Below are 22786 nucleotides of genomic sequence, written 5' to 3'. Positions count from 1 at the left end.
AAAAAAAAAGAAAAAGGAAAAATCTAGGAGAGAGAGGGAAGGACTCGAGGTGACTCACCTCTACACACATACAGACAGACAGACAGACAGACAGACAGACAGACAGACAGACAGACAGACAGACAGACAAACAGACATACAGACACGCACACACACACACACACACACAGGACGACCACATGTACTGATGAAGCAGACCAACACATGCATGAAGCAGCAGATTAAGTAGGTTCCTAGAGGTGCACACCTACATATCTCTGACACCGCTCTGTACTCGCAAGAGACCATCATTCCCAAAGAAGAGTTGAGGGGGAAAAAAAGAGGAAGGTACGCACTCCGACACCTGCACTGTTACCATTAATGTTGAAAACATACATAAAACTGAGCAATCTAAACCTGGGACACTGATCCAATCTATCCATTCTGTTAGTCAACACTGGCATATTGACCAAACCCTTTAACCATACTAACAAACATGGGCTGCTTCTTCTAAATTTCCTTTTATTTATTTTAATAAGTCTTTGTTAATAACCTTTGCCTTGTTATTATTGATATGCTGTTGATCGAGCGTCCTCTGTTCATGTGGACTAGAATTATTTTGACTGTTTGTCGTTTTAGAAATAATATGTTTTCATTCCGCAGTAGACACGTTCAGACTTATTTTTACCTCCTACTAGTGGCATGGACTGGTACTACAATTTTCAAGGGCTGCAGCATCGGGAGTCATCTTTCTTTATACCAAAGGTATTAAAAAACGGACATGAAACCGCTGTGTGAATTTTAACAGTACTAATGCAACAGCCTCTGAAATGTGTATTCACCAAGTCAAGTCTTTGATGATTGATTGTGAACAACTTGTTAAACCTAAAAAAAAAGAAGCATGATGCAGTTCTGAGCAGCATGAGTATGAAAGCTGTCAGTACCTTTACCATAGCAACCTTTTTTAGCAACAGTCGCTCTTATTTTATTGTTGTCAGTGGAACGAAAGAAAGTAGAACCATAAACTGTGTTTAGCAGAATAAATGTGAAAAAATATTTATTTTTATTGATACATTCATATATATATATAAATATCTATATCTATATATATAGAAAATTATATAAACCAGAAGTGCACAATGTCAAAAGCTGATCATTGTCAACAACTGCATTTAGAGGGAATTTTATTTCACACAAGCAAAATGGGGGGGATGAACACACATCTGGCGGAAGATATAACTTGCAATACAATGTCAACTTTCACTAACGTTCACATATTTTCCAAGCTGAGCACGTAAATTGATGTAGATTGAGTATGACATTCTTAATGCATATCATAGCACAATGTAGGACTAAAAAACTGACATGCACAAACACTACAGGATTGTCTCTGATTGCATTTAAGCTTACATGTTTGTTTGTTTTGCTAAGACAGCACTTTTTAGAAATGCAGTTTCCATATCAACTACGGACAAAGCAATCCAAAAAGGGTGTTTTGGCACTGGGAAAAAAGCAGGTAACAAAGTGCCAAACTATACGAACAGTAATCTTAAAATGACTAATATGTAACTAACATCAGTTTGTTACAGCTCTTCATCACTGACATGAATTAGTGCTTCATACAACACACTTGCTACATCAGGCTTATAATAAGATGCTTCACAAATGACAATTCATGTTTGTTTGGGACTAAATTCTAAGCATTTCAATCCGATTGTCACCAATGTCTATTAGTTTTCTTCATGTAAAGTGCATCGACATAATGAGCATGGCATGAAACTACAGCAGAGCTGGCAGCTTCAAGACCTGCTTTTTCAGAAAGGATGGAGTCCTGTTAAGTTAGATAATAAAAGTCCCACTGTGAGTTAACTCAGCTGGTCTTGGTTGAGTCCTGTTGTTTACTGAGCAGGACCTCTAGAAGACGGAGCTTGGCTTTGACGTTCTTATACTGGGAGAACTCCTCTGCCATGGGCCCACGGTCCTCCTTCTGACAAACCCTGTTCACAACACATGAGGGAAAGAAAAGATGAAGGCAAAACTTTTGTAGTTTCAAACGACCTGCAGCAGCTTCATTAACTGGTTGATAGTCCCTATGTTGCCTTACTCAGATAGCTTTGTACAGTGTGTATTCTTATCAAAAACGTACTGTGTTTCTTTGGAGGACTAACATGTACAGTACAAAGGATGTGTACAGTTCAGAGCAAACATCTCTCTCTTCGTCCCTTTCCTGAGCTGTCTGTGCTGTATTAACGTTAAAGTGAGTGTGCATTACACTGTCGTACCATTACGATGGGATATCCTTTGTGGGTGTTTTTTTTGTTTGTTTTGTTTTTCACAAGGCATTGTTGAAAACCAAATGTTCCAAGTTTATTAAAAGACAAAATAAAATGTAAAAGCCCAAGTAGTTTGTACGTGTTGCATGAGTCATTTTTGTGTGTGTGTGTGTGTCTGTATGTAACATTTACCTGCCCGTCTGCCTGTAGAAGTGGTCCTCAAACTCCCGGAGCGCTTGGTGAAGCCGTCTCTTTTCTAATCGCGCTATCCTGACGTGATCCAGTAATTCTGGTCTGTAAAGAAATAATCAAAGAACTCATGTAAATGTGGGGATTTAACTCACTTGTAACTATGACAACAATTGGTTTAAAGCAATGGTGTGACAAATTGGAAATCACACCATAGAGCACACACACACAAAGTACCTGGAAGCTTCATGTAGTGTTGCCATGGAGATGATCTGTGGATGCAGACCCTTGACTTCCTCCAGCGGTGACACCAGAGGTGTATCAGACATTTCTAGTGGAGGCAGATTCATCGACTCGTCTGACGACACACCCCCGGGAGATTTCAGCCAGAGTGGCTGCTGCCTGGGGCTGCACTGTTTGGGACGCTCTTCATCGGAGCCCTCCTCTTCTTCCTATGTAGAAACACAACCAATAAAACACACACATCACTAATCTGTCAGCGTAAACATTTGACTAAGTTAAAGCCGAGAGTTGCAATGTGTGTCAAGAACTGAACACAATCTGATTTTACTTGATTTTTTCAGCCTGTTAGAAGCTTGTCATGGAATGCTGTGTATTTGAGTTGCCATAGGCCAGCATTATTAGACATAATGAGTGAAAGTAGTTCACCTTGAATATTGGTTATTAGAACGACCTGGAATGTCTTGTAATGTTTTATCTGACCACTAGAGGTCAGTAGTAACACTCTTCAGTATTGGCCGAGGCTTAATCCACATGATGAAAAATACAGTGGGTTTGTCCGGTTCCGGAGATCTCTCACTACAAGACAAAATGTAGTATTCAACGTTTACTCACAATGGTCGTAATGAATGTTGCAGCAGCCGCAGAATGCAGCAGCTGTTTCAGAAGGCGGTAGCGATCATAGAGAGGTTTCATCAGAATCCGCTCCTGCCTGGTACTCTGAAGACACACAAGACGAGAAGAGACGTAGACACAAACCATTTTGTAATTGCTGGTTATATACAAATAGAAAGAAAGAGAAAACGATGTAAGGATAGGGTGGGGAGACCTAAAGTACTCAAGTGGGAGCCTTCAACTAATGCACACTAAGACATAAACACACTTACAGGTCGTCCATGCAGACCCTCGAAGTAGAGCAAACACTTCTGCAGGTTGCTCTTCTCTAAAGTCATCTGGAAACGGGACATCTCCTGCACACACAGGCACAGTGAACAACACTGTTAAAAAGACCATCCGTTCAAACATGATTTTTTTCCCCCACTTGTTTTATGCAGGTTCAGCAACACACTGATTCTCACTTCAGCCCAGGGAATCAGACAAACTAAAACCTAGATTACAATAGCAGTGTGTGAACCTGTGACACTAACCTTGAGGCTGTCAGGAAGGCCCTGCTCTCGCCGTTTTTCCTGCAGTCTGTTGGTTATAGAGTTGACGGTTTCCTCCAGGTTGGGCTTGGCGTTGCTGTTGTTGTTAAGCTGCTGCAGCTCCGTCCCTGTCACTGGCGCCTCCCTGTGTTCTCTGTTGCTCCTGCCTGTCTCAGCTGATGGGTTCAAGCTTCTCTGGCCCACGCGACCGTCCTCATCTGATTGTTTTAGCTTTTGCTCTAAAAAAAAAAGAGAAGCAGTTCAGAAAACTAAGCTGACATGGGAATAGGGACCGAGTGAATCTAAAATGTCGTTCTCCAATAAAATATATTGATATTGTTGCAAAATTCAGAGGTGGAAAGATATTAAGTACATTGACTCAAATGCTTTAGTCAAGTACAGATTTTATGTAAATTTTCTGCTACTTTATATTTCTACTGAACTGCACTTTTTTGGCTTGTGATTACTCACAAAAAAGCCCCGTCTAGCACCTTTGAGATATTTGAGTATGTAGCAGCTCCACAAAAGAGTGTGTCTCATTTCAACTGTTTGAGGCTAAAATGACTGTAGGTAAAACTCTTATATTTCAGAAAAAGCAAAGACTAGATAATATACCAAATAGAAATATAAAAAAAATTATGTTGTTTCATTTCTACACCTCAATAATCATTTCACAACCACTCAAGATTTATCCTGTGACTCTCCACAAGGGCCAGAACCCTAGGTTGGAAGCCGCAGATACAGTACAGCATGAAAATGGTACTTTGGGGGGCGCCCTTAGCTCAGTTGGTAGGGCGTCCCCCCATGGGCCTCAGCCAGCAGCGGACCCGGGTTCGATTCCAGCCCGCGGTCGTTCTCTGCATGTCACTCCCCTCTCTGCCCCATTTCAACTCTGTCTCTACACTATCAATACAGCATAAAAATGCCAAAAAAAAATATCTTAAAAAAAATTAAAAATTGTACTTTGACATTGATGCTTGATCATTATTATTAACAATTCAATAATATCATAAATTATAAAATATTTTCTTTATAGGCCTATATATATTTTCTGTAGAAATAATACTATACAATTGTTGTACTTGCAATTTTACTCAAGCAAAGATCTGAATACCTCAACCACCACTGCAATCATTAATTCATGTGCTTGAGTGTGTACTTATGTAACTGACCTTTAAGCTGCTTGCGACTCTTGATGAGCTCCTTCATCAGTCTGGCCACCTCTGGATGTGCCGTTTTGTCATTGTGGGCCGGCTGAAAAGAGGAAGAAGAAAAAAAAAGATTTTTTAAATTTACATCCCTGACAGAACATAGAATAGAATATCCTTTATTGTCATTTTACAAGTACAACGATGTTCAGTGTGCAACTTTTCTTCATCAATGCTTTTGAAAAAAAACACATACAACTTTAGACAGTAAAAGCAATAAAAAAACAATACACATCTGGCTGTAGATGTTATGCCAGTTATATTTATGATAATGGTTGACTTTGGGAACCCCCATGTGCATGCATACATTGACCTTTCTCTTAGACTGAGTACCAGGAACTTATCTTCTTTACTTTATTATTTGTATTTATTTTGTATCTGTATCTTTCTGTTTGGTAGTAGCCCTATCAACTAGTTGAATAGGGATTCACAGGGTGACAAAATGTATTTTTCCAATGTGCCAGTAGAGGGAGTAAATCACTCCAGTATGCGTTTTTTTGCTATAAATGTTGTTTTCTATGTCTGTTGTTTGTTGCTAGCATCCACAGCATCTTTTTAAAACTTGATTGTAACTCATTTGAAAGAAAAGGTAATTCAGCTGCCCAAGCAGCTCTGATTTGGTCCCTCACCTTATAGTGCTTCTCCTGTTCAAACTGCTCTTCAAAATGCCTGATACTCTTCTTCAGGCAGTGAATGTGTCTTTTGAGCGTTAAGGTGGACACAGTGCCCTCGTCTGGCTCTGTATGAACACTGCTGCGAGCCCTGGAGACAGAAAAAACATCCATGTCTAATCCACTGCATCTTTATACACCATTATCACAGTGATTTCTTCAAACAGTGGGTTGTCTTACATGCGTATATGCTGTGAGCACGGTGGAGAGGGGGCTGCATCAGGGTCTAGGTTGTAGCGCTGGCTGTGACTGAGGTTGTGGCAGCGCGGCGAGGGGACAGGGCCGTCGCTGGTGGTGAAACGAGAGAGCAGCGGGCTGGTGTTGGGGCCCGGTGGGCTCAGCAACATGTCATTGGCTGGAAACCCCTCAGAGAGAATGGCAGTGGAGAGGACAGGACTGGACTCTGAGGAACTGGGCGATAGGCTGTGCACTGCAAGAGAAAGGAAAAAAGGGTTGTTAGGGATAGGTAGGAAGAGAACAAGAAGGAGTAAGAATGGGAGAGAAAGACCATTCTTATTCAAGTTACTCATATTTAAGATCTCTCCAGGGATAAATGTAATAAACAACACATCTGAATCAGGATTAAAAAACACTGGTTTCTTGCCATGTTTAGCCAGAACAAGACAGGTGAATAAAGAAGAAAAACCTAAGATCTACATTAGTGTTCTAGACTTTAAATATTACATATTATTGAATAATATACAGTATATTACAAGTCTTCATGTCACATGGCAGCGTGCAGTGATGCAACAGTAAAAGCATCACAACCTGGTTCGCTCTGTCAAGGGAAGACACACCCAGCTCAGGGATATGATGGAGCTCATAGTTCGCTGTCAAGATTTATTGATGGTTATTGAAATGAAGGAGTTACAGCAGCTAGGAAAACGCTGTGATATTGAACTGGATACAATAAATAAAAGCACTAATACACTAGAAAAAAAGTGTGGCTCTTAAACTGACAGGGTTATTGATTTGATTCCCAATTAGACCCCTTAAGCTTGAGGTACTGTAATGTGAGGTTGTTTGGACAATAGACTTCATGAAAAAAGTAGATCGATCTAATTATTGACAAAGGGCTTTCACCACTAGTGCATCATTTTCCTTTTTACCCTAGATAAATATGCAATCATTAAAATTCAGGAACCTGAATATTATCATTTTAGTACATCAGAGCTTCATTTCTATTGCCTTACCAGCCTTTGATGAGTCTACCGTGTGCTGATCCTGAGAAGGTGGTGATGGTGGCGGATGGAGCAGCAGCTTGTGGGTCAAATACAGGCTGGGCTCTTGGGTAGAAAGAGGCTGTTGCTCCTGAAGTTGGAGGTCTACCCGTGGTGGTGTCATGGGTCCCAGGTCAGACTCAAGGGCTTGTAGCTTGAGGGAAGGGCTCTGGAAACAGAAGCAGAACATGGCTTCAGGGCTGCAGACCGGCAGGGACAGGAGAAGTCTGAAAGGTGCGCTGTTGTTTGCGTAGATGGGAGTCCCCAGCGTTTCACATGCTGCTCAGGAATCCTTGAGACGTCCTATAAAACCAGTTCAACCCTCTCCAATGAAAATAAATATTCTGTCTTTAAAGCGTGGTATAGGCAGAGAGTTGCAGGAGTAGGTGCGATGAGTTGTTGCCTCCTATGAAAGGGATGAGTCAAAAGGCAGAGGAAGAAACTTCTCCAAAATAAAAAATTAAATTGATCAAGGCTCCCAGTCAGTTACAAAAGCAGATATTATAGGTGATCGTGATGCATATTTTCAGTTCTGCAAATAGGGGCTTTCCTCTGTATGTAGCTCTCTCTCCGGGTCTCTGTGCGACTAAAAGCTGGAGGAGAATCCTGCTGACTTTTGTCAGTCAGTGATTCAGATTCCTAACATGCATCAGCATCCAGCGTGGGTTCCCTGATGATCAACATGCTGATATTCCATTAGCAGTATCGCTGTGATTCTTCCCAGCTCCCCCGATCTGCGTGTTTGTGGGTGTGTGTGAGTGTATGAGAGGATAGCGCCTCCCTTAATAGGAGAGACTTCCCTAAATCCACTTGGTTTTCCCTCTGACTGGCTTTCCCGGCGTCTTTGCTGCTGAACGGCCTCCACATAGATTATTCATCATGCACTGGAGAAGGGGATCGGTGGGAATACCGCTGATGTCAGTGCGTGTCATGTGGGTGTGGGTGCGTGTGTGTGTGTGTGTGTGTGTGTGTGTGTGTGTGTGTGTGTGTGTGTGCGCAATGGGGAGGAGAGAGATGCTGTATGTGACGAGGCGTTTCCATGGCAACGTTGTCCGAACAGGCTAAGACATTTTACTTGACTCAAAGAGCTGCAGGGAGTTACGTAACGGTTTGTCTCTGTATGAGTGTGTGTGTGTGTGTGTAGGTGTATACGCAGTGGATGCTGATGGTTAGCTTTGCTGAGGTAAAAAAAGAGATTTGGCGACCAGCATAAACATTATGGGCTCAGTGGGCAGGTTAAAATTAAATGTTGTTTGGTTTGGGGATTTTCTTTTGTTTTTTTTAAATGCTCTGACGTCATTTCAGCATCCCTGTCAGAAGATAAGGGCTTGGCCTCTCCCTTCTCGATGTTCATTCATAAAATATAAAAAAATAAAGTGCTTTGTGCGTCACACAGAGGAGGGGGGAAGGATGGAAGTGAGAGAAAGGAGGAGGAGGCTGTTATTACTGTAGCAAAGACACCCACAGGCAAAGGAAGCTCACACCTACAGCAATACAGGTGTGCAAACGCAGAACACGCACAGCATCGCTGGAATGTGTCTAAAAACAGAGTGGGAAGGAGAACGTACGTCATGGATAACACTGCTGCCTCTGCAATCAATTGTGTCTGTCAAGAGAACCATCACATCCTCCTTCTCTTTTACTCTTAAGGAACAAACAGCATACTGTATCTACTGATGAAGTCTCATTCATGGTGCCCACTTACTTACAAGATGAAGGTTACTATGACACATTAGGAGGGATGGTGAGTCTTTTCCTTTTTCACCACACCCAAGGTTAAAAAGCACGTCTTTCTATAGTTGAACAAAATAGTAAAGGAAATCGTTTGTTTACCCAGGCATATCACTTTAAAACTTCTTTAAAAGTAGCCTGACTAAACTTTAAGGCTATCACAGTGGTCTTTTGTTAGCAAGCTGAAGGCTATAACTCTCAGTCCTGGCAATGATAGAATGATCCTTTCTGGCTAGAATTTAAATGGGAATGTGTGGAAATAGTTTGGAAATGGTAGCTATGTACTTTAAAAATCCGGGTTTACCTTCCGCTCAGATGCTGTAGCTTTTTCGTCCGTCTTGTCCTCCATGAAACACAGCGTGCTGGAAAACAAAATTATGTCATCAACAACCAAATACAATAAAACTTATTTTTTTAGTATTACTCGTTAAAAAAGTATAGGTACATTTAAAAAATAATTAAAAATATATATGAAGGTACATTGTTTCTCCCTATGGTTTTCAGTCCTTATGACTTACATACACATTGTGCTCCGTCTGTTTTCATAATCAATACTGTATCATATCTGCTCTCAGGCAGAACATGCCCAGTGCTGTGTGTAGCTTTGAGGCCAGACATTCATCTGACTTAAAGGTTGTGGCTGATTCATGTCCCACACTGATGAGGCATGACTGAGAAGACTGGTCCTGTGGCTCTGCAGAGGCAGCGCAAACAAAAAGTATGCGTGCCACCATGCAGCGCTGCCTAATTTGGCTAGTGAGCCCCTATGGCAAATTCAGTGCTATCTGGACTGAAATCATATCAAAACCATGACTATGAGCAGCGCAATGCTCTGATAACCTACTTCTGAACTGACTGTAGGGCTCAGAGATGAGCTGAACGGAGAGGACAGAAACAACTGTAGCATACCAAAAAAATCGGATAAAATTAACTTTAACCGCGCTAAAATTATTAACACTGACACTTTTGTTCATGAATTCTTCCTTCTCTTTGAGATTGTTTGAATCAAAATTAAAATATGTCATTTATGAAAGTTAAAAGTTAAAATGGTTTCTGTCAAGAAATAAAGGAGGAAAACACAACTGCAACAAATTGTCATCATGCGTAGTCTTCATGAGGACATGTTCCTCTCACCTTTCTGTGTGTTGAGTCTGTGTTTGGTTTTTGCTCTGTGATTTATTCGCTACGCAACACTCTGATGATTTCTGCCCTGCATCTGTAGAAGCCTGAAAAAAATTTAAGCAATGTCATATAATCTTCCAGTCCCACAATGAGCTAAAATAAATTGCTATACTACTTCATTTAACATTTTACACTCAGCAGAATGTATTTTTCTGCTCATGCAGGAGGGAGCAGCTGACTCTGTTTTTAAAAATAGATCTAGAAATACATCTTAATACCATAGAAACCGTTGTCGTGGAATGATATTCACAGCTATAGATGTTCAATGCAGCAGCTTGAGTCACAGTTTAATAGGCTTAAGAAAAGGACATAATCAAAGAAGAAAAATGGGAAAGAAAACATTGTGGAAAAAAACAATGATGAAAATCAACCATGCACACCGTTGATAAGTTGTTTTTGATGGGTGAGGAAGGTGTCCTTCTACTCTCTACCTCATCTGCTTCTTCCTCATCTTTTTCCTTTGAAATGGAGGTGAATGCTGGCGTATTGTACTGTGAAAAGATCCTGTTGATAAAGAAACTGTTGTTATACAATACATTAATGTTGTATCAAGGAAAATGTATTTCACGTTTTGAGTTTTGAGAAAAAGGGATCAAGCAAATGGGAGATTTTTGGCAACAGTTTAAACAGAGCTGTGACCTCACCAAATCAAAAAAGATAAAAACATCATCTGGGTGGTAAATAAGGAAAGACAAGCGGAAGAGACGCTCACCCTTGTGTGGTACACTCCAACCCCAGGTACTCTCCCTGGCCGCTTTGGGATGGTACGCTCTGGTGATTACGTAGCTCTGGCCCTGGGTCAGCGGGGCAGGAGAGCACACAGCCGGCCTCTTTATTTCCATAGCTCTCCCCCGGAGCCTCCTGGTCTGGGATCAGCCTCTGAATGTCAGCGCTGACGTCAGAGCTGGTTCCACAAGCCTGCGGCAGCATGTCAACACTGCGGAGGGACACAGAGAGAGACAGTGGAGATGAGGAAATAATACCACATAACTACAAAACAAGTAGCATCCTTTAAAAAGTGTTCATAAGTTGTATCTAATGGCTTTGTTTTTGCTCAATACTTCACTTACCGATGATTTATAGATTAGTAATTAATTTATAATTATTGCTGTTCTGGAACAAATGTTGCCCTTTTATCCAGAAAACAAGTGGTTGAATGGGCCATTGAAGATGGGATTCTCCAAAAGATTGTTTTTTTTTATAATAGTTTATTCCTCATCTACAATTATATTATATATATAAGGAATCAAATCACATCAGTATTATTAATATAGCCCAATATCACACATTGTAATTAGCCTCAGTGGGCTAAGCAATGCGACACCATCTGTCCTTTGAGACATGAAGACCAAACATTTTGAAGATGGCACTTGTTGTTAGCAGGAGTACACTTTATCTAAATCAAACGATTTAAAGTCTATCGATATGCGCATCACAAGGCTAACATGAGTTAAGAGCTGGCCTCTTCATCGGGTAGTGTGGAAAACAAACATCCAGTAGGTACAGAATCAGCAGGGCTTAATGTAATGCTACAACACTATGACACATCTCACAAGGCTCTAATGAGCTGCTCCAAGCTAAAACAAGCAAAAATGATTTGCCGCAACATGAACAAGAAACAGTCCATCGGTCATGTACTCGCTTCAAGTGTTGTGTGACTCCAGAGCTGTAACCTGCAGCAGATATATCAGTACAGCAACAGCAAGAAACTAATGAGGCTACTAGTTAAATAATGAGATGAGCGGGCAGCAGTCTGCATTATGAACACAAATTACTTTTCTGCTCCAAATTGACCTTCCACAACCATCCTTCATCCTAACAGAGCTTATATTATTAGTGACACCTAGTTAAAAGAAACCTCACTTGATATCTCGGATAACTTGGAGCAATAGATGACAAAAGAAATCTGCAGACAACAGCAAGTGAATTGTAAACACTGTAAAGTTCATATGCATTGTGAGGGAATTGTGGGTCTTTAGTTGTTATATTAATGGGAAAGATGAATAGGTCATATATGCCTATCTTGTGTGTCTGTCTCACAGACTCTAACTCAGCCCTGGAGCCTGTTAGGAGACACTTAGGTCAGTTGTATAGATAAAGTCTCATCTCCTTCTACTCCAGAATGTTATGGTTCACTGTGTTCAGCTCTGAACCGAAACATTGGTACGCTTGGTGCCCGAGCCGGGGAGGTGTTAGAGATAGCACGAGGTTAATACACAGCTCTAAGCATGAGTTTGTCAGAATTGAAGTGCAAGTCACGAGAGTTGCAGTCCGGTTCTCCTTGGCCAAGTCTGTAATAAATATCACTTCATAATTCATCCAAGTCTCCTGAAATATTCTTCCACCTGAGTTGACCTCCAACCTTAACAGAACTTCCTTCACATGCATGATACACAATTTTGCTTCATGCTAGAGATGTCTTTGTTGGTAGATAACAGCAAGCCAAGAACAGTTTTATGCAATAATGACCCTTTCTCTAAAGCAACACAATATATCTTCTGGATATTAGACAGCCTTGCATTATCTCACTCACTTGTGGAGGACTTCAGAGTCATGTTTGTTGCCACTGATGCTGAAGCAGACCAGACAAGAAAACATCCTTTGCCAAAATTCACAGCGGTCTAGCATTACGGGTGACAATAAACAACTACGCACCTCTACGCACGCACAAACACACACACACGCGCGCACACGCACACACACACACACACACACAAAACAGATATAAACTTACATATGACAGCACAAACTCATATTTGGGTTCAGCCACGCCAGTTCTAGCACAGCAATACGGAAGTAGGACAGAGAGGCCGAGGCACACAGACAAATACATACAAGGCTGCACACATTTGCACTCAAACACATCAGTTTAAACTCCAACTGCTATCTCAAATACTGACTTAAAAATTACGACATAGAGAAGATCATTTATGTCTATCAAGTATCAACCTATCCTGACCTACTTATCGAGACCTACTTACCTACTTGAATAAAATAAATAAAATAATTTAAAAAAATGTATTATCTGCTCATGACAGAAATTTGTTTGGAAACCAAACTCTTTGTGGGTATAATTAGAATCAGCATAATTATAAACTATACAGAATGTACAGTAACGTTAACTGTAAAGCATAGAGGTCCAGACATGGCTAGACGTGCAAATGACAAACATGTTTGGAGGAAGGACAAAATGAAAAGTGACAAATCCCCATCTGACTTGTGAAATGTTAATTCTGAATAAGATTAATAAATTAATACAAATAACAAAATACACTTTCGACTCCAATATCTAGGAACAATATAATCTGGACCACGTCCTTTAAATGGGGAAACAGGCAATTAAGGAAAGAGGAAAAGCTTATTGTCTGTCAGACAATACTGTTTATAAGACCGACAGTTGCAATAATACAGCGTATGATCCCTGCTTAACAGATGAGACAGGGAAGCTGCTCGATAAAGAATGATTGATATCGGTTTTGCTCTGCGTGCTAAAAAAAACCCCAGCTTGGAAGTTGTTAGAACACACAAAGCTCTTCCCCAGCTGGTGTGAAAGATTTCCCGGCTAATATCTGTAGCTGTGTACATGTTGTATGAAATGACCTAAGAGGATGTGCCCACAGAGGGTGCTGCCTAATAACTGGATAAAAACTCCTCATTCAACAGATGAACCTGTTCTTGATCTGGGCTACATGGATTTATTACCTCAGTGCCTTGTATTATTATACAGGGTTAGATCAAATTCACGGAACGTGAAACAGTCATTTGGCAGATAGGCAGCTGGATTAAGTGTTGTGCATCAACGTGAGCTGTGGAAATAACACTGCACAATTCAAGCCACCTGTTTGACCTGCACTACATCTTCTGACGACTCTTTTAAAATATTTGTAAACATAAATGTCTGCATCCACCCTCGCAGCAACCACATTCACAATTTGAAAAAAAGAAAATAGCACTGTAGCCTCCAAATTCTGAATGGGAAAGGATTTCTTCAAATAGATAGATATAGATTCAGTCTGGTGGATCCGTTTGTCTGTGGTCCACTTCTCTGCTCCTTCAGGCAGCAAAACAGTGATGCTATTTTTACTTGCCATTAAGCTGAAAGGCCAGTCTGCACAGGCAACAGCACTTTTTCCTGTTGACTACAGATACTGGATGTCACACTTTCTGAGATGTTGCTCTTTAGCCTGCAGTGTGTTGCCACCTACCCTCAATGTAAGAATGTTTTTTTCAGCAGCTTGCAACCCGTCCCTACTGACAAAGGCCCCCCAAGTGAAGAGAAATCTTAAGTTAAAGCTACGAGTAACATTTAAATATCTTTTAAACAGCCTCATGTTTCCTCTGATAATCATAAATTACCTTTAACAGCAAACGAGACCATCAGTGCAAAGAAAGACGTTTTTATATAGTTTTTATTACTGTGTTTGGTCTGGTCGCACACCCAGTCCGATTTTCGGTTCGCGCGTGCAGGCTCTATTGTCACATATCAGTATTGGTCGCAGATTTCAGTGTGGCGCAGCAACGCGATTTGAGAAGCCTATCCCTCAGGTGAGGGAAGGGGAGCGGGAGCCTTGTTTGAGACAGTTATTTGTCGTCATAATGACTGATAACGGGGCTGAACCATCAAAGAAAAAAAAAAGAAAATGCAATAAAGAAAAGCTAAAAGGGAGAGTGGTAGACAGGCGGGAGGGCGTTGCCAAGCAACGTATAATTTCACGGGAGTGAACTAGACTGCAGTGTTTACTCCTAAATGAATGAGCGGTAGCCTACTAAAACAAAGTTTACTTTGCCTCACCATCATTAGATGACCATTATACATCTGAAATAGTCATTATTTACAACAACATAAACACATTACCTCATCGTGATCCATACTAACTGCCGTCTCTCGTTCATTCGCTTTCTGTGAGGACACGGAGTCTTTCGGCTCCGTGAGAGTGGTTAGTGAACCTGCATCAACCCATCGCAATCGGGTGTGTGTAGCACTGACTGGCATTAGTTGATGCTGTGTCACTAACCACTCTCACTGAGCCGAAAAGAGTCCGGTGTCCTCACACTTTCAACACACGGACATGCACTATATTGCTTCCTGATCATTTGAATCTTGCACGCCCGGCACGAGCTAGAAAACAGCTTCACGACAGCTGGCGTCGTAAAAATACTACCGCTTTTGTCCAAAGGGGACGCAAACGGACAAAGTTACTCGTAGTGGCTTTAAGGAATAGTGAACTGAGTGTCTTGAATACATAATCGTCATAAAACGTGTCCACTTCTAAGTTTTGTAACACGCATTTAGCCTTTCTGGACATTTTTTCATAAGCATGCAACAGTAAGACATCAAACAATACCTAAATTAATTGTATCACAAGCTCGACAGGTGGTACAGTGATGTACTTTGATTAGATTTCGCCTTCCCGATGGCAGCCCATCTAGAGAAAGGTTTAACACTAAATGAAAGGTTCCAGTTTCCAGAAAATAAGTGGTACTCTCTGACAATGTTTTTTTTAAAAAAGCACAGTTTGACATCTTTGTGACTTCAATAAACAAAGTGCAGAAGACCTCCAGTGGTTGGCCTTAAAGGTCCCATATTATGCAAAACGCACTATTTCAATGTTTTTTAACATACAAATGAGTCCATCCACGGTGTGCCTAGAGACTGCCAAAGTATATAGAAAAAACTCTCTCCTTTTATCACCCTCCCCCTTTCTGAAAAACCTCCCCAATATACTCCTTCTCTTTGAATGGCTTCTCAGCCCTAACACCAAATATACAACCTCAACCTCACAAGTAACTAAACGATGCTGAATATGGAGTGAAATGCTCCAGGGGAAAGGGCAGGTCCTAATTATTCTCAAGGACAAAATATACTGTATGAAAGGAAAGGTTTGTGTATATTCAATCTACATACATTTTCATTGAAAGCTTAACTGTGGTGAAGGCAGAAAAACTAGCACAAAACTTCTTGTAAGTTTTATAGATGTTTTTCCCAGAATAACGAGGCCAGAGAAGGGACAGATGTATCTATCTTAAACAAAGGCCTACTGTATTTTCCTGACTCAGCTGACCAAGCCATAGATACAAGTTACTTTCAAGCCTAGGAGCATAATTCTACGTCGGCATAGTTCAGGTCAAGAGCGAAGAAGAAGAGGATTGGACGAGAAGAAACAAGACAACAAGATAGACCAATCAATAGACTTTGTCAAGATATGTTAAAAAGCCTTGCTGTCGAAAAGGCTCACTACTTTTTTGACTTTTTGTCTGTCTCTGACTCCTGCATACGCTGTCCTGTGATCTCACTTCATTAAACAACTGAGAACTTTTTTCCAGTCATCTTTTATTTTTTACCTTCCATACATCCGAACAAAAGAACACGAGATATTATAGTTTTAATAATGGACATAAATACTTCTAATAATTTATCTATCTATCTATCTATCTATCTATCTATCTATCTATCTATCTATCTATCTATCTATCTATCTATCTATCTATCTATCTATCTATCTATCTATCTATCTATCTATCTATCTATCTATCTATCTATCTATCTATCTATCTATCTATCTATCTATCTATCTATCGTATGTATCTTGCAGTTACAAAGTTACTGATGCTAGTGATGATATATGGCAGTACCTGTTGAGTTGATATTGAATCCATATGTGTTGGTAAAAAGCGTCGTTGGCTGAGACTGAGGTGGTCCCTCCGTCCAACCTCTGCACACTACTCTGCTCTGAGTGACAGCTGCTGGGTCTGACCTATCAGAGACAACAAGACTGAATACACACACACACCACTGTAGAGAGATAACATCAAAAGTATTTTAAAGACCTTCTTAATACCCCATAAAATGCCATTTAATATAGTTTTCAAGGTCATACATGAGAATGACAGAGAGCCATTAGTAACCATTACGCCTATAATTATTTATCAAGAGTATGAATTTATTTATTTATTTGTTTTTGTCAAAGTAAAAAATAAATCATGATAATTATATTAACAATAATAACAATAACAATAACAGGTCTAATGGTGCCGTCTGAAACTCCACAAAAAAAGGATTGAACCACACAATTTATTGTTGCAGCAATCCCGTGATTGAACGTGTAAAATGTATGCAGACACAGTGCAGACAGGATATCATAAATAGTCATAGAATATCTTTAAAAATGTCAGAAATGTCAATTCAAGACATCCGTGAATATTATTCCAAGGCTTTTGAACGACTTGCAGATACCTGGTTTATACTAGGGGTGTGAACGTTTACAAAAATGTCTAACCGTGTACACGACGGAATTTTTTTCGTGTACACGGTTAACCGTGACGTCATTGTCCTCGTGCGCCCGCCGTCCTGTAGGCGAGCGCACACACACACATACGCGTTCGCCTGTCATGTGCGCCGTCATTATCGCGCTTCATTAATTTCCTGATTAATATAGCCTATCGCTTTCTACATGTCCACGTTTATGCAGGTTGAACAGGTGTTATAAAGTTTGGGCTACTTACGCGCGTAGTTCACGTCAACCGGGTAACTTTAATCTTTAGGTTATCTTTCATCACTCTTCCGTGGCTGTGAGTCGAGCCCGAGAACGGCGCCTCCCCGTGTGTGTGTGCGTGTGTTTGCGATTATACACACACTCACACACACACGCCGAGGGACAGACAGATTAGGCAGACTAGCTTTTATCCTCCCCAAGTAGTTTATTAGTGATGTAAAATCAATAAATGCGTGTCTCCAGAACATATTTAAAAACTTTGAAAAAAAGAACATTTAAAATTTGAAGATTTTTTTTTTAAACGGTTTTCGTTTATTGATTTTTCCTAAACGGTTATGATTTACTAAACGGTTACTCGTGTACACGTGCACACCCCTAGTTTATACTACATTCAAAGAATAGCATAACTGTGGCCCCGCAGTTAAAATTGCTGTTTGTCGGTAAGTGCTGAAATTACACCGCTTACTGCATTTAGTGAACTAGTGTAAAAAGAAAAAACGTGCAATTCCAACAAATACGTTACAATTTATGTCAGAAAAAAAGGCATAGTTCACCTCAAAGTGTGAAAGAGCAGAGAGTGTAGGAGGAGGTGGTGAGAGGGAGGCGATGGAGGAGTCCACTGTGCCCTCGGTTAAGTCTGGAAGGAGAACCCTCTGATGCCTGAGAAGATGCAGCAACAGGGCATTGGACACACTCTGCTCCTCCAGCATCCTGGGTCCTGATGGAACACTGCAGATAGAAGAGACAGGGGAACAACAACACTATGTCACACACTGCACTTTGCATTGAAAATGGCCCCCGGTAGAAGTAAATCAAAACCTAACACACAGAAAATACATTCCCCACTGACAGCACCCAAGCAGTAAAACTTGTAAAGCTTTCCTTTGACATTGGCAACTTCTAAATGTCAGGGATATCACAGCAGCGTCTGGTAATGACATTCACAACACGGCATGCAGCACCTCAGACCAAAATAGTAGACCGATTTATTTCAATATGCTATGCTGTTGTTGTCATCCATTCTGTTTTTGTTTCTTTTTAAGGTTGTATGCATTGTATACATGAAACTTAAAGCTTAACATAATATACACAAAGGGAAGATAATGTGAACTATTTAAGTATAAATAGATATGTTTACATGGTGGGCAGGTTAATTGGAATAACAGGACAGGAGCAGGCTGTCACATGGATTACATAACAGACCACTACATGGGCAACAGGCTGTTTTAAAAGAGGCTTAGAGATGACAAGTATGCATGAGGGGGGAGCTGCCAAAGGAGCTGTAGCATGTGCCGCACGGTGAGACCATGTGCTGTAGTGTCTGCCAGACCAAGTCATTAAATCTTAAATTAGAACATATTATCAAAATCTTGTAACATGCAAAAAAAAGTACTTAATTAATACATTACTACACTGGCTCCCTGTAGCATTGAGGATTGATTTTAAATAGTTTGTACTTGTTTTTAAAGCACTACATTGTTTAGCACCCTTGTATTTATCTGACTGCTTGTCTGAATATCTACCAACTCGACCTCTCAGGTCCTCTGGTGCCGGCCTGCGTAATGTACCAAACATGAACGGAAATAGTATGGTGAAGCAGCATTTTGTTTTTATGCCCCAATGGGCTGGAACAAACTGCCCCTACATATAAGAACAGCAACGTCAGTTTCAAGAAGCAGCTCAAGATGCATCTCTATGCTGTTGCTTTTAGTTAATTCCACCATATATATATATTTATTTATTTATTTTTTATGCATTGAACTTGCTTTGATTATTTTTTATGTTTTTATTTCATCTTTTGCTCTATGGTTTCTTGCCTGTGATGAATGTGTTTTGTTCTATATAATCTTTATTTTGTGCATGTAAAGCACTCTGAGCTGCATTCTATGTATGAAGGGTGCTATACAAATAAAGATTATTAATATTAAAAGCAGCTTAAAAACATACCGTAAAACCAGTTTGAGCTTGATAGTAGCCTTGTTCAACTGGACATTTTATAGCATGTACTCTCTTATTGATTCTCTTGCCTTTTTCATTCATACATTAAATAATTCTACTCCTCATTTTTTTTCTTCTTCTACAAATGCCTGTGGAACCAGAAGCAAAAAGCCCTGGGCACTCTCCAACTCACTTCAGCTCCCACAAAATTCAGACCCACCCCCAACTTTTTCCAAACCTCTGCTGCCAATTCCACACCCCCTTACCCACTCTCCTTCTCCTGGCTACAACCATCTGACATTTTCCCCTAATATGGCGTGACTAACACCACATTCCATCCACATGCCGTTGGCTTTCTGAGAAAACAGGGGTGAAATACTGTAGATGAGACAGGGAGATGAAAGGATGTGTTGACTGGCTATAATTAGTCCTTCCCAATATTGCAGAAACTCAAACAACAGAAGTCTAAATGTAAGTGCGTCTCCCTAGCGTGTGTTTGTTTACAGAGATGTCTGAGCTCTGTAAACAGGAGGGGAGAAGCATCCGACAAAATGCTCAAGATCCCCGTTTTATCTGTCTGTCTTTGTTTGCATTACTCTCTGTTATCGACCACAATCCACACCCACTTCCTTGGTGACAAACATGACTCCACCCTGATTTTAGTGGTGCAGTTGTAGAAAAAAGAAGAAACACAACCACAGTGTTTTTTGTTTTGCTACATCTGGATCTGACTGAGACAAGCTTGTAAAAAGGCCAGAACATTTCCCTTTCAGCAGCTCTGAAGGGAACATTTGCTCTGTCATTTCTTGCACTCTGTGTGAAAAACAGCATTTAAAATGTATACAAAGAGGAACAATCTTTCTTAAAATTATACAGTGAGAAGTCACTAAACTGTCTGCTGAAGATTCACGTGTACCCAGACAGATTTGCTGGTTTGACCCATAGGTTTGACCACAGGAACCTTGTTTCCCAGTACAGGTCTGGAGAGGATTTGAAAATGGCATTAACGAGTGAAACTTACTGGAATATACAAGGCCCAAAGATGGTTGCCAGATTCTCCAAAGGCATCTGATTTATTTGGCTATGAGCAGCTACTCTGGACAGGAAGTGGATGACGTAAGACAAAATCATGAAGTTGTCGTCAGGGATGTGACAAAGATTTTCTCCCAGAGACAGGTTCATCTCTTCCTCATCAGCATGCCCTAAAAACAAGCAAAAACTTTACAGTATTTATTCACATGCTCTTCCATCATTAGCATCTGGTATCTATGGATATACAGCATATACTCGGACTCAGATTCGTTAGGTCTTCATTAGTTGGTATGTTATCATTACTGGACACAGCCCTTGTCTGCCTTAAATATCGCATACAATTTAAGAAGATACGGGGCCTAATAGAGAATACCAAACCACCTATCATACACACATAAAATGATAAAAAAGCCTAAATTCATACCAAATAATTAATTATTTTAATGAGGGCATCCCTTTGCACTCAAGTCATTTTAGATGGACATTTGTCAGTAGTGGGTGCATATTATAGGAGTAAGTAATTAATTGGTCAGTCAAAGTAAAAATCACCAACTTTAAGGGATTTAACTCTTGCTAAGGGCAAAAAAAACACCTGCCAACAGCAGGCCTAGATGAACAGTTTCTCCACTCTGCCTCCATCATGTCTCAGCTGTTTAATGTTTTTATTGTAGCGCTCAAATCTGGGAAGCTAGCGGTACGGAGACATAATGTATTTGCTCAGAAGTGCCATGCTGAAGTTAACTGTGACATTTGAACCTCACAAATGATTCCAGTCCCAACATAATTTTCCCGTACCTTTAAGGCTCTGAACCAGCTGTTTGCGATGGGGCTCGGGAACAATGGGGGTGGGCAGCTCACGAAGGAAGAGTTTGATGAGTGAGGCAACAGTGATGACATCTTGCTCATGCTCCAGGTCCACCCTCTCTCCACCGTCCCACCGCTGCCTCAGCTGCCTGGTCCGGAGCGCCGAGCCACACAGACGGAACAGACCTTTGTGATTCATTCCTGTAACGTGGAAACAAGTGGATTCAGTCAGTACAAATACAGGTGATATTTGAGGGTTTTTTTGCATTGAGAGAGCTCTTAAAAATAATGAAAATATAGCATAAGAGTCACAGAGTCACAGAACAGAACAAGAGTAGCCAATATGTGCCTAAATTACCGTAGTTATCCAGGAACTCCACCATGTCTCTTAGCACAATAGGTATTCCACTGACAGTCCGCCCGTCCTCTCTCAGTGTTTCCAAGGCTACACCAAATACACACCTGGCAGCCAGTTGCGGCTGTGAAGCCAGGTTGGGAATATTGGGCTCTGGGCTGACTTTAGCTGTTGGCATCAGGATTCTCACTGAAGATGGGTTGCTCTGCATGGAGGGAGGACATGCAGAAGCAGACTCAAATACAGAAATCAAATTGCTCCCACATTAATTTACCATAGTCATATTCCTGCATAAACAGATGGCTTTTAGAGAAGTAATGAGGCAGCCTGTGATCTCAAACCCTTATTAAGTTATATGTGATCTTGTCGACCGTTGATTAATTTTAAGATGTGACACCGATAGCTGCATTCTAAAACAATTAAACACTCAGCCAGGCCACAATGGCACATTTTCTGTAAAAAAACGACAGCTAGCCACTGCATATTTTCATGTTACAACATCAGCTAACTTGTCTTTTTTTGAGTGGAGTTGTTTGATAACAAAACTGTTTAAGGAAATTGATACTCTGCCCCTCATACCCAATATTAACAGATTAACCTGCCCAAAAAAAAGTGCAATCGATTTTAAAAGTCACAAAAACACTTAAGAATGTAATAGATGGAAGTGTAGGTTAACTTACACAGAGCGATACTGAAGCGCTTGCTCCCATGTTTTCAGTTCAGCGGATCGGGACGGCTCTCCATTTTTCAGTTGCAGTCGTATTTTCCCCTCCTCGACAGGATGCTCCACGGTCAGAAACTATCGGAAAGTCCGCCGCACGAGGAGCAAATACTGCCATCACTTTGACATCTCAACTTTAGGTTATCAATAAGTGAAAAAAGTACAGTTGCTAAAAAGGTAGTAGGGGTTAGCTAGCTTACTTCCCACCTTAACGTTAGCAAGCTCCTTCGAAATGTTGTTTATGTTGCTAGTCACGTGACACACAAGTAACCATGGTGACTCGCGGTGGCGTTGCCAGGAGAAGGAGAAGCAGACTGCCTTTCAAGAGGATGCTTATAAAATAGATAGAGAAGGCTAGGTGAATGTGTTTGATATGTTTATTTAGGAAACTGTCTTTGGATAATATTCCTGTAAAGAGGAACTTAAGTGGAAAATAATATTGTCATCTTGAGATATTTTTGCCAACAGTGTGCCAGGTTATGGCTCACAAATATAACCGCAAAAAGTACATTTTACCTTTAACTTGAAAGATAGGTAGCCTAGTGTAACTCCATGAGGAATGTGTTAGAAACCAAGACACTCAATATCATTAATTCAAATGTAAT

General features: G+C 40.6%; 1 protein-coding gene across 1 annotated transcript; it reads right to left on the bottom strand.

Annotated features, from left to right (window-relative positions):
* Positions 1-22: 22 nt before the first annotated feature.
* On the bottom strand, positions 23-22228 carry LOC307257166 (protein FAM13A-like). The gene is made up of 20 exons (XM_080036314.1): positions 22141-22228; positions 21464-21665; positions 21097-21306; positions 20291-20471; positions 17886-18060; positions 16472-16593; positions 10551-10775; positions 10219-10342; positions 9791-9882; positions 8961-9018; positions 6899-7094; positions 5886-6135; positions 5664-5796; positions 4999-5080; positions 3830-4065; positions 3569-3652; positions 3297-3401; positions 2679-2893; positions 2445-2546; positions 23-1976 (listed from the first exon to the last, which is right to left on the bottom strand). The coding sequence occupies exons 1-20, from the start codon at positions 22168-22170 to the stop codon at positions 1850-1852; spliced, it is 2949 nt and encodes a 982-aa protein (XP_079892440.1). The 5' UTR covers positions 22171-22228; the 3' UTR covers positions 23-1849.
* Positions 22229-22786: the final 558 nt, after the last annotated feature.

The sequence above is a fragment of the Ammodytes marinus genome (genome assembly GCF_949987685.1).
Source record: "Ammodytes marinus genome assembly, chromosome: 11".
Classification (NCBI taxonomy): domain Eukaryota; kingdom Metazoa; phylum Chordata; class Actinopteri; order Uranoscopiformes; family Ammodytidae; genus Ammodytes; species Ammodytes marinus.
This window is presented reverse-complemented; position numbering and strand designations above follow the sequence as displayed.

Excerpts from the sequence above, each read along its gene's own strand:
- LOC307257166 (XM_080036314.1), bottom strand. The coding sequence starts at position 22,170 with ATGGGAGCAAGCGCTTCAGTATCGCTCTGT. Across the intron at positions 5,081-5,663 it reads AACAGGAGAAGCACTATAAG|CCGGCCCACAATGACAAAAC; the intron begins GTGAGGGACCAA and ends TCCTCTTTTCAG. Across the intron at positions 1,977-2,444 it reads TTCTACAGGCAGACGGGCAG|GGTTTGTCAGAAGGAGGACC; the intron begins GTAAATGTTACA and ends TGTTGTGAACAG.